This window comes from Xiphophorus maculatus, chromosome 15 (assembly GCF_002775205.1).
Source record: "Xiphophorus maculatus strain JP 163 A chromosome 15, X_maculatus-5.0-male, whole genome shotgun sequence".
Classification (NCBI taxonomy): Eukaryota; Metazoa; Chordata; class Actinopteri; order Cyprinodontiformes; family Poeciliidae; genus Xiphophorus; species Xiphophorus maculatus.
In genome coordinates this window covers 10618961-10636994 of record NC_036457.1, presented here as the reverse complement: position 1 = coordinate 10636994, position 18034 = coordinate 10618961, and the positions used below count along the sequence as shown (strand labels likewise).

The 18034-nt window shown below is 36.7% G+C and overlaps 1 protein-coding gene across 4 annotated transcripts in view; it reads right to left on the bottom strand.

Annotated features, from left to right (window-relative positions):
* Positions 1-2533: 2533 nt before the first annotated feature.
* The window catches only part of stxbp5 (syntaxin binding protein 5), a 107076-nt gene continuing 91575 nt past the window's right edge, over positions 2534-18034 (bottom strand). The window contains exons 19-27 of one of the 4 annotated variants that reach the window (XM_023347670.1): positions 16844-16906; positions 15181-15234; positions 11447-11497; positions 9824-10105; positions 9326-9695; positions 7699-7864; positions 7460-7571; positions 7140-7360; positions 2534-6448 (exon numbers count right to left, since the gene is read on the bottom strand). In XM_023347670.1, the coding sequence (XP_023203438.1) occupies positions 6407-6448; positions 7140-7360; positions 7460-7571; positions 7699-7864; positions 9326-9695; positions 9824-10105; positions 11447-11497; positions 15181-15234; positions 16844-16906 (1361 nt within the window). In that variant the 3' untranslated portion in view covers positions 2534-6406. The remainder of the gene's footprint in view (positions 6449-7139; positions 7361-7459; positions 7572-7698; positions 7865-9325; positions 9696-9823; positions 10106-11446; positions 11498-15180; positions 15235-16843; positions 16907-18034) is intronic. The other 3 variants (XM_023347671.1, XM_023347672.1, XM_023347673.1) reach the window with 3 other exon arrangements.

Genomic DNA, 18034 nt, shown 5'->3' with positions numbered 1-18034 from the left:
CACTTTATAATGATTACTCTGCTTCATCTGATTATTTTAACTTCTATGAAACAATAACATAATGTCTCATTAAAGATCCTGAATCATGACAACCATTGGAGGAAATGGAGTGGTCAAAATTACTTTCATGCTTTCGGGTATCCGTTTGCTGTTTACAGGGTAGGATGCATAGCTCTGTTTAAAATATTTCTTTTATCAATACACTTTCCAAATTTGTCCTTTTCCATAAGTATGATTGAACCAGTAATTCAACTGTTTTGTGTCTGCTTTTAGTCTGACTGATGATCAGTGGAGCACTGTGAAGGCATTTCACATTTATATTTTTGATATGGGTTAATTACATCTAATAAATCTTCAATTAATAAAGGCGTTAGTTCTGTTCAGACTCGTTGCATGCATCAATGTGTATTTGCTGCCCTCTAGTGTAAAGACTCAAACATTTCAGAAACTAGAGAATCATCCAAATGCCTCGTTTCATCTACCTGTATGTAGACATTGCTTCTGAACTGCATACTTCCATGTGGAAACTTCAACTACAACATTAGGACCGTTACTGATACAAGTAAAAGATAATTCTATTTGTTGGGTATAACTTTAGCTAAGGTTTTTTTTTCCATTTTTAATTCCATTTAGTTTTGCAGGGCACACTTCATTCTTGCATCTATCTCAGTTTTGATTATGAATGTTTTGCAATTAGTGAGACCATACATTTCCTAATGAACACACACCAGAGAAAGCTACGGTGCCTTGCAATCCTCCATAAACTAAATCAAGTGAAAAAATTATTTTTAAGATATACATGGTTTTTAAGACAATCTGAAGTGCGGTGTGCATTTGTATTTGCCATAGTAGACTTCACCTGCACGTAACTCAACCTCAGTATAAATTCAGTTATTGTATAAAATCTTCAGCGGTTTGTTACAGAACATCAGCGAACAAACAGCATCATGAGAAACAAGGAAAACACCAGAGAGATCACATATAAAGTTGGGGAGAAGAATAAAGCTTATGAAGCAGTCTCTGAAATTTTAAATATATAATAGAACGCTGTTGAATCTATTATAAAAAATAATTAAGAAGACTATGCTGAAACAGCCACGCAAGGAACTGAGAGAGTTAATCAGTGTTCGGAGGCCCCTGGTAACTCTAGAAAAGCGGCAGATTGTCGAACAGAAAACTATTATTTATTCACTCTGCAACAAAGGAACCATTGTTTGTTTAGGTGTGTTTGATAAAGACACCTAGCTTAGCTCTTACAACAAGCCAAGTCAGGGACAAATGAAACATGTAAAAGGACATGCTCTGGTCAAATGAAAACAAAATTAAACTTAGCCTATATCTAAAAATCACTGGAGATATCCCGCTGAACACACCATAGACATGGTGAAATGTGTCGGTGATGGCAGTACTACGAAGGCTTTTCTTCAGCAGTAATAGGGAATCTGAGAAGAGTTCTTGGGAAGAGTAATGGAGCTAGATGCATTGGAAGAAAAACTTGTTTCCTGAACAAAAGGTTCACCTAACCGCAAGACAATGACTGTAAGTATACAACCAAAGCAACAAAGAAATGGCTCAGATCAAACAATGTTCAAGTCTTGTGGCGAAACCTGAAAAATTATTTTTGCATATGTTCTCCTTCCAATCTAATGGAGAGTGAGCTGGTTGGCATAGTGAGATGGGCAACATTTTTCAGTCCAATGATGTAAAGTTGCTGGACACTTGAAATAAAAGTTAGCTGGTTAGGAGTTGGATAAAAGCAAAACTATCAGATAATGTATCGAGAAGCCAATGGAACTAATTTTAAAAAAATAATAATTGTTTTTACTTTCCATTTATGGGTTATTTATGTTTTACCACATAAAATCTGAGTAATATCCATTAAAATGTATTGTTTTTAATGTGGCACAAAGCAAAAAGGTTCAAATGGAATAAGTACTTTTGCAAAGTACAGTACTTCTGAAAATGTATTGTAAAGTCCAAAGACCGGCCATTAAAATACATCAAAAAGCAGACTGCAAAACAAGCTGAGTACTGTAGTACAACCTAAGACAATCTGTGCAGAAACCAGTAAGAAGCAAAGCTGTTCATCAGCTTTACTTCAAGTTCAGCATATCTATGGTTTTTGTAATTTGAAGCAGGAAAATAACAAAAAGCTCCATGTTTAAGCAATTTTATCTTATCTTCATTTTGAAGTAGAAAGTATTCAAAACTTTTGAGGATTTTTAAAAAACAAATTAACTAAAAAAGAAAAAGAATTTTCAAAATTGCATAGCTAAAAGTAATATTTATGTGCAGTCCATTACACTGCAGTTGATTTTTGTGAACCAAATTATGCAACAACTACAACAATTTTTCCAGAGCCAGCACTCTCCTGCTACATCAGTAGTTTATCAGTAGGTAATAAAGCAACACTGTAAAACTTCCATGGAAGATTGCCTTACATTAAAGGTAAATATTTGCAATGCACAGAAGTAGATCCTATTTCTCCTTTCTAGCTAAACTAAAAGAAAAAATAAATATAAAGGACAGAAAATACATTTCTCACTTTTTATTTTCCATTGCACAGTAATCTCTATCTACAGAATTTCTAAATTTTGTGGCAGCAGATAAAGTCATAACATCCATGTGAAATTTGCATAAAACTGTACAAGAAAATTGGCTACAATGAGAAAAATACTGCACCCCACTGATGAGTTTTGAATCCGGGACAGAAGACGGTGTGTGGAAATACACAGGAGTCCCTCGAACTGTTTGAGTGTGTGGGTTGTACCAGGTAAGAATACTGCAGACTGTAACAAACCACACAGAAGCAGGTCGAAAACATAATAAAAAATAAATAAATAGCATGATGTTGGGCATGAACAAAATTAAAAAGACAAACACAAATAGAAGAAAAAAAAGACAGGCTATTTTTCCTTTTTTTCTGCTAGCATCCACACTCCATACTGAACACAGAAAACCAGACATCCACCATAGCTGTGGAACAACTTGGTAATACATAACAGCTTTGTCTCAAAATTGAAGGCTATTTGCATACAGACTAAACATGTGTTTTAATAAACCAGAATTTTGACATCATCTGCTGATCCTCTGACACATTCTATTTTTTCTGTGTTGGCAGCTCTGTTAACTGTAGTCTGACACTCAACCAGATTCACTTTTTTTTAACAAGGAGAGACTTGGACATGAGCTACCAGAAAACAATATTAGTAATACGTAACTCAGATGGGCACAGACGTACAGACATCCAAACAAGCATTCACACATTTATAAACACCATACGTATTGTATGAGGTGAGCTGTGGCTCTGGACTGAATGGAACGGCATCGCTGACTCACAGCTTGGTCCACTGAAACATTTAACTTTAGATAAAACATCACTTTTTGTACTTTTGAATAAATGGCATTCGATCGTAATTTCAACAACAAATGGCGATGGCGATAGAACTCCCAAGTTAAACTGTGTCTTTGTCCACTCTTCATATATGAACGTGTAATATAATATGTGGTATTATATTACAATAACTTACAAATATCACAACACTTTTATAAGAAGTTCATTTATTTTAGTAGCTTAATTAAAAAAGCAAAACTCTTTATTTTTAGATTAATTCATTAAATAGTGTGGTATGTTTCAAGTGTTTATTTCTGTTCATTTTGGTGATTATGGGTTGCAGCTAATAAAAGCACAAAATTCAGTTTAACAGCAGTATGGAATACTGCACAAGCCAATTTTAAAGAAATATATTGTGTTAAGTCCTACACAATCATAAGGAAGACTGCTGATTGGCAGTTATCCAGTAGACTGTCTCCGACGCTCTCCACCTTTTCTGGCTTTAGCTAAAGAAGCTAATGGCAGAAAAGGTAGTTGCTATTAAAAGTGGCTGTTTACCGAGGGCTGCCTTTAAACATGTTAAAGGTAAAATGGGTGGAAGGAAAAAGTGTGATTGAAAATGATGTGCAATCAACAGGGATAACTGGATTTTTATGCAAAGTTTGTTCAAGAGTTTTGGGGAGACTACACAGAATAACTGAACTTTGGTTACTTTTAGTAATGAGACATGATCATAAAAATGAACAGAAAAAAATATTTAAAATATATCACTCTGGACATTGAATAATGTGAGTTTCTCTTTCACTTAAATTACTGAAATAAATAAACTTTTCAATAATATTCTAAGTTATTGAAAAGTGAATATGTATGTCTGTCTGGGTGACCGCTGGTTCCAAACAATAACTCAATGGACAAGCTAAAGAAACTCTTTGGCGTCAGAAAAAATATGGCCTGTCTCCTCATTTGTTTCTTGTGCAACCTTAATGTTTACTTTCTAGTTGGTCTAAGATTGTCAAACTATTTACTTATATACAAATAAAGGTTAGATGCCTGACACACAGGAGATACACCACTTGGAGGGGCTTACTGCAAACACCACCAGAAACAAGCAAACAAAATATAATCAAGATGAACGTTTCCGACACTGAACTCAAGTCTCCTTTGTGAATAAATAAACATAGAAAACACAGAAAGTTATCTTACAAAGACAATGTAAATAATCTGAATTTGATTTCAAATTTTATCCTATTAAAATATCTATATATATATAATCATATTGTAGCAATGCTTTATGGCGATAATGCTTATGCTGTGAGCAGTAGTTTATCTTCTCCTGAATGGTGCCACATTTGTAAGGAAATACAGTCGTGGGGGAGCAGCAAAATTGAGTATATTGACTCTTGTTGGGAGCGTCTGGTTCCCTCGGTACTGACAATAAGGTGCTCAATACATTATCAAGAACATGCACAATGGAGTCTTAATGTGGATAATCATTCTAGGTCCAAAATATTCCTGCAGCATTTGGACAGTAGAGTCATAGTGTAAATATACGCAGGGAACTCTATGTATATTGTTGGAGCAATAGGGTAATGGATGAGAGGATGGAGTGGTTAGCATTTTGTGCCGACTCAAACCTCACTAAACACAACCAAACTGGCTGAGAGAAATGCTGGTTAAAGAATGGAATGTCGTCCTACAGAGGTAAATGACCGAGCTCGTGGCCAGCATGCACAATCACGCTGTTGTGGCTGATTGCAGTGCTTCCATGCACAGCTGGAGTGCATGTAAAATACAGTGATGCTTGGTAAATAAATAAATTGTTCAGATCTTAATATGTCTTGTTTCTCCAAAGTTTTGAATAAAATTGGTTGTCTCTCAGGGATGCATCCAAAATCTTCCATTATGCTGCTTAACCCACAAATGCATTTTTACTAAAGAAAATGTGGTACCTTGATGGGGAAAAAAAACAAAACAAAACATTTACCTGCTGTCTGATGTTTATTGCCAAGAAGCACTGCAATTATATATATAATTGGAGAAGCTTGTGACATCAAAGATAGACAGAAGTTGATAGTGTTTCTTTTCTGGACTGATGACTAGTGGGTCAAATGTTAAGATCCAATTCAATATAAAAAAATAAAGAAATGATAGCCTTGCTCTTCTCGTAGATTCCAGCCCTTTTCGAAAGAACAAAGTAATTTTGTGTCTTGTGACCATTTTCACACCTTTAGAAAAATAAGTTTTTGAATAATACAGAGCAGAAAACCCCAAGAAATATTAAACAGAGAAATGACACACACACACACTGCCTCACGCCCACAAGCACACGCACTCTGTAACAGTTTAAAAGTCTAAGATACAGAGGAGAGTTTTGAGATCAAATAAGATGAGGAAATACCCGGCATACATCAGAGAGTAGCTTTAATCTTTGTGACTGCCCACATTGTTGCAGACTCTGCACGCTTCTCTTCCATCGGCTTGATGAGAAATCCCATTCTTTCATAATTGTCACTAAAGTACAAAAGTCTACAAGTGAATACAGCATTGCACATTTATTAGATCTATGTATAGATATATCGATTTATTTAGACTCCTTTTCTCTTACATGAATTCATTGTAACTTGGTTAAATATTAAGTCTTCTTTCAGCCATTATCTGTTGGTCTGAATATTGGCCAAGAGGGTACACAGAGGAGACAACAGTAAAAGGACGTTTGGCAAAATGAGAATGAGGACTCCTCAGGCGCATGGACCAATCTGAGGCCTTGGAAGGGAGGTTTAACATGAACAAAAAGAAAAAACCCCAAAACAAAATAAAAAAAAATGTCACCACTTATGTATTACTTTCCTCTGAGGTTGCCCCCCTTTACCTCAGTTCCACCTTCACACTGAGGTAAGAACAGTATCCAACATTGTGCTAGGGAAAAAACTCCCAAATGTTTCCAGTGAAGGAGGCTCAGACGGACGGCTCGATGGACAGATGGCGGGGGGAGTCAGTGTGAGTCCAGATGAGCTGATGGAAGGTCAGTGAGATCGTTGTAACCACAGAGCTCTGCTCCTTGCCAGTGGCCCGTCAGAATTGGTACCATTTTTTGTCTTTGCATTTCAGCATCATCTGGAGAGAGGAGAAAAATGTCCAAGTGAGAAAATACAGTGAATGAAAAACAACATACAAACTGTTGGATGCAAATTTCCAAAGAAAATAAAAATGCTTTGTACACAAATCACATACATTTGTAGGTCATGATATGTGGCTCTATCCTGCCCTCTAGTGGGCAAATGAATAAAATTAGCATTTACCAAAAAATGCATTGTAAGAGAAGTAATTCCTACAATGCATAAATAACTTAAAGCTAAGTGCTTTAGCTTTAAGTAATTTAGTTTTCCCAAACGAACAGCAACGAAGAAAGAGCAAACTGTTTCACCAGTTAAGAAAACGTGTCTTAATGGTGAACATTAACATGTTTTAGAATTTTTTTTAAATAAAATCTGATCCATCACATCAAACCTAGAAAATGTACTGCACATTCAAATAAGGCACCTGTTCACTGTTGTGAGATGTAAAATGCAACCGGACTCTAGTTTTTGATTTGGTTTTTCACAATTTTTGTGCATATTGTGCCACAACAATTTTGTTTCTATATTTATTAAGTTATATCAATAAATCAGCAAATTCTGGCCACACTAAAAAAAACCCCAACATGCTAAGTTCTTTTAAAGAATTTTTTTTTGCATGTTTTTATGAGAGATTTCACAACAAGTTACCTTTTTTTATTAATATTATTTTTTTGAACACATTTTCTTACATCATGGGCATGTTTGGAAAAAGAATCTGCGCTGGCCATCATGGCAGCTGTCCTCTCCTCCAGTTCACCCAGTTTTTGGCCTCTTTCGTCCAGCGCTATCCGAGCACGTGCCAGATCTCCGACCACACCTGAAGCCGCTCCCTTCATCCCCTCGATGCCACCTGGGCCGGGGATATGCTGGGCCAGACTTCGAGATGCCTTCCCAGCCGCTAGCTCACCAACTTAGTGAAGCAGGAACAGGGCAGAGGACGAAAAAGATTATGTTGAGTCTGATTGCACACATTTAAGAGGAGAACATTTTTATGACGACTCTGGCTTACATAGTTCTTCTCTGTCAAGCGATTGCGCTCCTCCTCCAAAGAGACCTTTAAAAAACCCTCTGTTTGGTGCCTCTGGTGTCTCTACTGGTGTAAAAAGTTCACCCAGCATCTCCTAAAATATAAAAAGCTCTGTAAGTTGGATTTATTTTAGAAAGCATATAATATCTTTCTTTTTTTGCATTTTATAAAGTTTGCAGACACAACTAACATAAGAGTTGGTTCAACACCAGGTAACCTGCCTGTAAATTTTCACAGGTTTCTTGACTGTAAGTTATCCTCTGAATCTCAGTAGGCGAGCAAAGGTACATGGCCTGGCCTAGGTTTGTGAAGCAGAACGTCCTGGCTATCCGCATGTCTGTCAAAGGTAGGTAGTTTACATCCATGAGTGGTCTCAGTCCCGGCACACTAGGAAGGAGGCATAGAAGCAATAGAAATTATTTGAAATGAATGGATTATTAATAATTGTCCCCACCGTATCCAGGCTTCCTCAGCATTCAGAACTGCAACAGTTGTCTGCATTCCTTAGGTTGTCTTAGTGAGAGGCCGTATTTTATGATTTAAACATGATAAAGGAGTTTCGTAACTGCCTGAAACCTTTAAATCCCCTGAATGTCTGAGCATTCTTTATGCACTGACAATTTGGAGGAGACGCACATAATGACACAAACACAGTAACACAAAGAAACAGCTGGACGTCCTCGCTTTGTCCACACAGACACCCATATGGACGGCTGTTCTGTCTGTCAAAGGAACCGTGATTGATGAAAACGACCGTCACACTGATACACCCCTCCTCAATTACAACCCGTCACACGCTGCATAGAAATCCACCTGCTGTCTGAGTGGAGAGTTTCCAACCTTGACAAATTCATTAGCTACAACGTTGGATACAATGCTTTAGGATACGGTTTGTTGAATGTGGTACACATCGTCTGCGCAATGTGCACAATAAAAGTGCATCCTGGTAAGTCAGACAGATCATACCATGACATGTTCCATAAGAGAGGAAAGCCACAAATGTGCATGCCAGTAAAGCTGGCCATTCACAAAGTGTTGTATTCAAAGACGTTTGAAAATTGAGTGGAGAAAATGTGGTACCATCTGTAATTCACAGTAAAGGCATACTATCAAAAACTGATAAATTAAAGTTATACATATTAAACTTCTAAAACTAAAATTATTGAAAGCTGATGTGTGGGTTTACATATTAAGACAGTAAAAAATATATATATATATATTTGAGTATATTGTAAGACTTTAATAAACCAATAAAACAGGTGGCTTCATGTCACCTCAGCTAATTATATCGTCTGTCCTGCCTTTTAGGTCAGTGTTTATGGTCAGTGTGGTGCTCAGTGGCACCTTGCTGTGATAATAGAAACCTGCTGGCCCCGTGGAACGGTGTGGATCTGAGTACTTGATGTAACAACTCAACAGCAGGAAACAACTGAGGTCATATGCCTCGTCCAATCTGTGAATGCTGTGGAGCTCAGGCTCCATGGCTGCAAAGTTGCAGTCTGGTCTTTCCAAATTACCAGTTTTATCCAAAGTAATAACAATAACAAATGTTATTTGTAAGTCAATAACATTTGCAAGTTATTGACTTACAAATTATATATGTTGATACAGGTTTAATGGTGTCTAATGAAAACAATTTGTTGTACAATCAGTTAATTAAAAATCAATTTGCAACTATTTTTCCATTTTGGCACTAAAGTATGCTAAAATTGGCATAACATTTAAATGGATTTAAGAGGTTGTTTAATTTGAAGAAAGATAAAAACTTTTAATGGAAAAGAAAAGTCAAATCCATTTAGAATGTTTAAATTAATTGTTTGATTAACAATCCTTGGTTGAACTCCTTACCTGAGGGTCATTATGTGGCCGTTGGCACAAAAACAAGCCACGCACACTGACTGGTTCATCTGTACGACGTCTGCCCGTAAGATGAAAGAAGCCTCTGTGATACTGTGTTTGTAGATGCAGGTCTGGGAAGGAAGTGAAATGACCTTGGCCTGCTTCTCAGAGCACACCACAGCAAACTGGCTCTCATTGAGCTCCTGTGAGCTGGAAGGTGAAACGGAGACGGGCCGCCGCTTTCGGATCTTCTCTCTTTCTTCACCATCAGCTGTGACGTTGGGCTCACACCACGTTTCAAATGCAGAAGGTACCAGGGAACCAGCAGAGTCCAGAAAAGCCATCCGCATGATGCTTCCCTTGAGCCGTACCAGCATACCTGTGAAAAGAAATAGTCTGTCAAGCTTCACACTCGGCATCTCTGCTGCTGGTCTTTTGTACCGTTTATCTTACAGTTTAACTCTAATGTAATTTAATAAATTCAATAAAAAACTATTTGAAGTTTACCAGTAGGCGAAATGATAATTGGCTGCAGTTGCCGCTGCTCCCCTGCAGGTGGCAAAGTGAGTGCCAGAACTAGTACAGTCCCCAGCGAGGTGCCGACATATAGACAGGGCGTCAAAGTGCAGTCTCCCTTCCGGGCAAAAGTCTCACAGAAGTGGAACGAGCTGACGGCCTCTCGGGCTTCCTTGTCGATGCTGGTGACGCTGGAGGAGCGGGAGCGGCTGAAAGAGTTGTCCCGGTGGTCTAATGGGTTGGCACCCCGCGGTGGGCACACGGACAGGAGGACAGTACGGAGAAAACAGAGAGAGGTAAAGCACCTGCAATGCAGCAACATCAACTTAATCTGTACATTGCCTTGCACAAGTATTAATTTTCTTGAACCTTTTCCACATTTTGTTACATCGCAATCCCAAACTCAACTTATTTTATAGGGATTTAATCTGACAGACTGACACAAAGTATTACTGTAAAGTGCAAGGAAATGATATATGGTTTTCAAAAATGTTTTTTAAAGTTTCTTTTACAATTGTAGCGTAAATTTATCTGAGTGTTGTAAGGGCTATTATAACAATTGAATATGCTTTTAATCCCAAAAAGTCCACCGAAACACTGGCTGTGTGTTTAACCGTGATTTACACTTCATCTCAGCTTTATTTTGTCTGGTGTGTTCCATATGTTCATTAATGTTTTATACAAACGTATGAGAGTGAAGCAGAGTCACAATTTTTAAATTTAGAGGTAAATAAATAAATAAAAAAAGCAAATTGTTCAAATAGTTTTTTCTTCAACTTTACAATTACAGTATGTGCTACTTTATCTCGGTCAATCGCATGGAATCCCAACGAAATACATTTGAATTTGTAATGGAGCAAATAGTGGACAAAGTTCAAAGGATACACACAATAAAATGAAACATGAGTGAAAAAGCAGATATCTATTGGTAATGTTGACGTTTAAATTCTTAACTGAAAAGCTTCTCATATATGCTTTAGATTGGGAAAAGATTATTTTTACTTAAAATTTTCAGAAACATTTCGGTGTCTTATATTCTTTCCTTTTGTATATCAGGCACAAAGATATTTTACATCGAAACAGAAGTTTAATTATTTAAGTTAACTAGTGATCTGAAACTAAACAATGTGTTGAACATGACAAAGAGCTGAATGTCCCTGGAAGTAAACATTTCCATTTTACCAACTGAAAACCATTTTAATGTAAAAAAAAAAAAAACAACAACAATCACACAGAGAAAAGAAAATACACAAATAACACAGAAGAAAAAGAAAGCTGCAAAAGTTACAAAAAGCTCTGCAGTGAGAAGGGGTGAGCAGTTAGCACCACTGACCTTTTATGAAAACCCCAATATAGTTAAAAAAAAATAAATAAATAATAATAATTCAACAATTCGGTTCTGCTCAATATATTTTAATCACGGCCAGATCAGTGCTACTTTTGACACATGCAAACTCAGGAGAACATCTGCACAGCTTGCCAATTTTGAGACTAAAAACCAGAGAAATATACTCCCCTGGGCTGATGGAATGTGGCTGAGTCCAGTCAGAGCAATAAAATCATACTGCAAATCATATTTAAAAAAATGTTTGGAGACACGAAGTCAAGGCTTACCCAAGTCTGGCTTTAGCTCAGTAGGTAAGCTTAATTTCCGTGACATCTTTGCTGGAAAAAAGAGAACATCCCTCTTTACAAACACACATCTAAGCTATGACACGGTGCCATGCAAAGCCAAGTATCCAGCACTGGACAAGAATTGTGCACAATGCCGAGACACACCTAAAGAAAAAAAAGAAAAGCTGCGACATGTTCCAGGGAATTGGTTTACTGACAAGAGGAGCCAAAATGCTTTACATAAAAAAGTTCTACGTAAAAACATAGAGGCAACTCCTATATCTCGAAGGCATGCTGTGACAGAACACAAAAACAGGGGACCTGTAGTTGTACAAATACCTAAAGAGAAGAGTGGTAAGACAGACCAAAACTGCAAGGGCCATTCAGGACTGTCATGCCAAAGAAGCATGCAGCAAGAACCAGGAAGTAATAATAAAGAACATCAGAAATGGAAGAAGACAGTGATAGTGGAAAAAGGTGATTCAAGTTCACTGGAGTGGTTTTACAGCTAGTTAAATATTTTTTAACATAACTTTTTGTGGAAGTGAAAAACAAATGACAGTAAATAAAGGTTAAAAGCTGTTTCAGAAGGAAAAAGATGCACAAACCAGTTTTATCACTCACTCAGAGATATAACATTCTCTACATATTGTTATGAAGCTTAGATGTGTCAGTAGTTGACATTAGTGCTTTAATAAATGACCAGACTCTATTCCAAAAAAGCAAAAGTGAAATCTATACCGCTACCCTAAGAACAAATGAGGTTGCACGTGTGTATGTTTAAGGTCCTTTATAAATAAAAGAAACTAAATTAATTCTTTCACTTTTAGAGCTACCATGCTGGATCATAAAGCATCATCTCATTTATGCCTATTTGTATAGAATTTTAAGGCGCACCATACTTCTGAAACAATGTGATCAGGTGACGTCACTAAGTTTATTAAAATTTAATGGTTTTTTTATTTAGAATTAAAACTGGCAAATGGCTTTTTTCCTAGTTACAGTTTAGAGGCATGTAAACAAGTATTTGCACAATCTGTACACAACATTAACATGTCAACATGTTTTGCATGCATATACTAAAAAAAACCCAAAAAAAACCTTACTAAATTTCATCTGCATTGTTTGGTGTAATTATTATCAAGATTGTACATCACTCAACTCAGTCACAAAATTTGATTGTTCTAGTATAAATCTTTCTCGACAGGAACAGAGTTTCTACATTGCAGCCTTAAACTGATGGTAAGACATCTACGTATGATGTTTTGATAACACCTTCAACATAAGTTAGACAAGCACTTATTCAGCTTTAGAGTTTGGTAACGATCAGCAAATGAGGGGCGACAGAAGCACAGCACTGCAGGAGTTCCAAGTTGTGCTGCCAGATTGTGAATTACCAGTACTTGAGCGTTGTGCACCAACAGTGCAAGCGCAGGAAAGCTGGTGGGACTGTACACTTAGGAGTGGAAGCCATAAAGGACACAAGAGGACTGCTTACTCAGTAATGAGGGCCTAGATTAAACATGGAGTCAGACAGGAAGTGGAGGTCTCGCATCATGAAGGTAACCAACATTACTCCTCATAGGCCTGATTGCAGTTCCCAAGTCAGTACTGGTGGGGCGTGATGGTTTAAACCCAGTTTTACCCTGTCAGTGCAGGTTCGCCTATAACTTTAACTTTTAGGTAGACAAGTGGTCTTCTCAGCCCCATGCCAGAATTCATTCATACCTTGCCCAAGTACCTCACTTACCAATCCACTCTGTAGTATCAACAGGCGGTATACAGACCTGTTATTGCTCAATCTCGTGTGGCTGAACAACGTTTGTCCCTCGAAGGAAAACTGCATGAAGCCACATAGCTAGTTTGCATGACAGAGACTGGTTTCTTAACAGGATTAACCAGAAGATGAAGAACGGCCATGCAACACCACCAACACAATCCAGAAAAGCTATCACTCTATTAGTTTGGAAGGAAGAAGTTTCCTGTGTTGAGACAGTTATGCCCCAGGCTTCACTCCTGATGTCTTCTGCCAATTTCTTTAAGTTTTAGCTTCAACTAACAAAAATATAATAGTCTGACATAATAGAGTTGCAATCTTCTATAAACTCATGTCTATCTCCTGGTGACAATGTTTCCAGTGGAGCAAATTGCTGCAGCGTTTCCTGTGTTTTGACAGAAGGTATCTAGTATTATTCTCGCAAAATATTTTAACCCAGTTCCAGTCAATCCAGTGTACATAAAACTTACAAAGTTTTTATTCTGTCCTAAAAACTTAGCACTTTAGCTTAAATGTCAAATATTTTCTAAGTCCTGTATTAGTAGTGCTCTGGGCACATTCCTCCCACGCTGACCGTTTCCTGGAAATGTCTGAGAGCAGCGCAGACCAGGTCACATCACATACACAGACAGAGAGGTATGTCAGTCAATCCAGTCCCTCTTAATTCAAACATCACTGCAACACATAGAAAACTCGGATTGAAACGCTCAGTTATTAAATTTAATATTGCAGATACTAAACAGTTAGGTAATGAAATGATCTATAGGTCTATCCTTCAATATAAGGTTTAGGGCCATCTCAAATGTGACACTACAGTTGTTGCAGACTTTATTTTTACCATTGACCAAAACACTGGAGATAAATGAATACAAAGTTGGAACAATGATGAGCTCTGGGGTTTCATACCATATTATAAACAATCATATCAGGACAGACGGCAAACGCAAACACACTTACAGTCTGACACATGTGCTACATACAAGTAGCATGCAAGATGTGTATCATACAACTAAGTTGTCTCAAAGCAGTTGCAATGTCATCGTCATTCTAGGTCATCCTCTGCTCCAAGAACTTTCAGTTTTCTCAATGTTATGTATTTTTTGCATTTAAATATATAAAAAAGAATGGTAATACTATATTTGACGGGTTGTGAATAAGACTGTCACGACAGCATGACATAACACCTGTCATGAACATGAGTAAGTCTTCATGAATATTTATGACTGTTGTCATAAAGTGTCATTCGGTAAATCATGTCACTTGTAATACAAAGTTGACATTATTCAAAATGTCTTTGTTATGACAACTTAACGTTAACCAAGAAATCATGATCTGACATAAATTTGTTATAAAAGTATTACTGATTAAACTTTAGCTTTAATAACATAAAGCTACACAATTTTTCAAGTTTAATCAGTAATACTTTTATAACAAATTTATGTCAGATCATGATTTCTTGGTTAATGTCAAGTTGTCACAACAAAGACATTTTGAATAATGTCAATTTGTATTACAAGTGTCATGATTTACCGAATGACTGTTGAATATTTATGACAACAGTCAGAAATATTCATGAAGACTTACTCATGTTCATGACAGGTGTTATGTCATGTTTATGACAGTGTCATGACAGTCTTATTCACAACCTGTCAATTAAAGTGTTACCAAAATAATTTGTTGTATAAAAACAAATTAAGCCATCCACTTATATTGAAATGCATACAGAACAAAAAGGTTGTGGAACAGAAGCTAACCTTGACATACTTTGAACATTTTTTTTTGTTTCCTTCACTTAAATTATTTATTCCAAGTAGTATTTGCTGACTATAAACACCAAGGACAGAGAAAGTGTATTCACAACAAAGAAAACAAACAAAAAACAAAACAGAGGTACCAAATTGGGACCATATTTGTCCTGCCAACAGAGCCTCTTATGGAAACTTTGGGCCAGTCTTACCTCCTCTACCACCTCCATTGTAGAACTGTTGAAGATTGCTGTGTGACATCAACACTTTTGGGATAAGGGGAGGGGGAGTAAAGTACAGTAAATGTACAGTTAGAAACAACTTCTTGAGTCAGCTTAGTTCTAATGGGCAAAGTATCATTCTTAACTCAATAGTTCTTTAGAATATCAGTTGCAGTATCTTTTATAAATAATATGTTTTTTTATGTATTTGCTAAAACTGTCACTATGTTGAGTATACTATGACAAAGATAGTCTGTACAAAAAAAAAATAGAGTTCCTCTGCCTCCCCACTGTGGTATTACAGCCAGAGAAGATTGATTTGTTTACAAATTATATGTCTCAAGTTCTGTGGTCAGGACATAGAGTTATAATAAATATGCTAAAAAAAATATTTTTATCTAAATTACCAACTGCAGCTTTAATTTCAGCTTTTCATATGGGCTTGTGCAGAAGTGAAAAATTTGTGTGAAAAACAAAATAAGGAAACGTATACATAAAGTTTAAATTTCTTTACGTTGTGTACTTATGTAATTTTTAATTCTTTTTGAGTAATTTAGAGAATAACTGTAATTAAAAAAAAAAGCAATCCATGGTTTTAGCCCACCAGAAAACCCTGATACATTTCTGAAAATAAAAACAAAACAAAACTTGGGCTTAGACCAAATGACTATATAACTTATGCTGGAAAGCCCCTTATCTCTCTCTTCACCATAAATTATGCATAGCAGACTGATGTATCGTACTGTGGGGTCTGATGGCACCAGACATGGGGGTTGGAACTACAATCACACCTGGAAACAGCAGGCAGACTTAGAGACGTGATTTGTATCTGACCTTTAAATTTCATCATTTTATCGCACAGATGCCAAGCTACCCATAATGAGATGAAACTGGGCCATTTTGTTTTCCAAGGGTACCAGCAATGTAGATTATGTGAATGCAAACAGAGGAGCATCTCTGCAAACCAGAAATCTGTATTTTGTTACAGCTTATAAAATCTGCTTATGCATTTGGAGGGATAGATGTAGTAAACCCAGACAAAACTTAAGGATATTGACATAAAATCTAAGTTGAGACTTAATTTGGATATTCTTGAAAACAAATTAAATGCATCACAGCGCTTTTATTATTTTTTCCATAATTATGCCATTACGCAGGTACGTGTTGCAAAAATTATATTTCTCTAACTGAAACAAATAATGCAAATTAATAGGTTTCTCTTACACATTGTTAAATGTAAAGCTGCATTCACTTTGCAACTATCAACAGTCACACTAAGCTCATATATGCTACAAAGATTTACAGTTTCCAAAAATATGGAGATCTTTTAAATAAATTAGAATTTTGTCTGTTGGACTCTGAGAAGAGGTTAATGAATATGTGTGGAAATGGGAATATATTGTATGGACTAAAAAAATTGTGCTGAGGATGAGTGAAACTGACAGTAAAGCAATGATATGGTTTAACAAAAATGTGCACCATAAAGTTCCGCTTTAATAACCAACAATTGAGAATATTATTTTCTGAAAAACATCAAAAAAGACTGATGTTTAATAACTGTTGCCTCTGTCTACATTGTATAAAATAATGCATAATTTGGACTTGTGATGTTTGGACAAACCTGCTTCAACAGACACACTGAAGGACAGGTTACCTGAAGTTGGAGACTTGCAGCGGTCCTCTGACGTGGCTGAACACTCGTTAATGTCACACAAGCCTACGGCGGAGCAGATAAAACACAAATTGGAATCTTTATTTTGAAAATGTAAACAATAAATGTCAGCTCAAAAAATGCAATAAAAATAAGCAAAACATACAAATAGATGTGTAGTTTTCTGCTTTGAAAAGAATGGAGTTGTTTTCATTCAGTTTGAATGTTTATTTCTCTTTTTGCCACATACATGTTTCCGTGTGCAGTCATGCGCATGTGTGACATTGTCCTATGAGGCAGAAAGCTAGTCAGACCGCACTCCCTCTTGGCACACAAACACAGCTGGACGTCTGAATACAACACAAGCTCTCCAAGCCTCGACATGAACCAGCCTGGTGCCCATAGTGACTCCAGATGTATTTATACAAGCATATTTTTGCAACATTGTGAAAATGAGGATGAATAAATTCAATATTTCCAGTTTTCAATAGTTGTTTTCAATAGCAATTGATGATGAATCATTATCATAAGGTCATCACTCAGCATGTGTGCAATCCTTGCAAACTTGCTAATAAGACAAATGGGAATTAGGTTTCTAGTAGGCAATGTATCCGCACTGCTGTTGTTCAGCACATGATGGCAGTGTGTCGACACTGAATCCAGTTACGTGTTGCAGATACTTTGGAGCTCAGGGAGAGTAAAAACATGCAATGAAAAGGTACAGAAGCAGAAATGTGGAGACCATAAACAAAAATGGAAAGGTCGAGTTGTGAGCACTGAGTTAAAATGCTTTGTCATGTATAAGCCTAGCACACTAGAGTTGGATAGCATCAATTTACCTGGCCTTGCAAAAGTGTTCATAACACTTGCCCCATTTCTTGTTTTGTCATGTTACAGTCAGAAAATGATGCATTGAATGGTTTTGATTTCTACCAAATAAAAATCTAAAAGATGTGCTATTCATATAGTGACCCTCTGTCACTCTAATACCTTTAACTAAAAAATACACTGCAGCCTCAAAGATGGAAAAAAAAAAATTAATTAAAACTGTCCTCTTAATTATAACTTAATTCCCTGAAGACCTCAGCGAGTTGTTAGAGAATATTAGTAAAAAAGCAGCATAACAAAGACCAGCAGACATAACAGGCAGGTCAAGGATTCAGCCGCAGAGCGGTTTTAAACCAGGGTTAGATA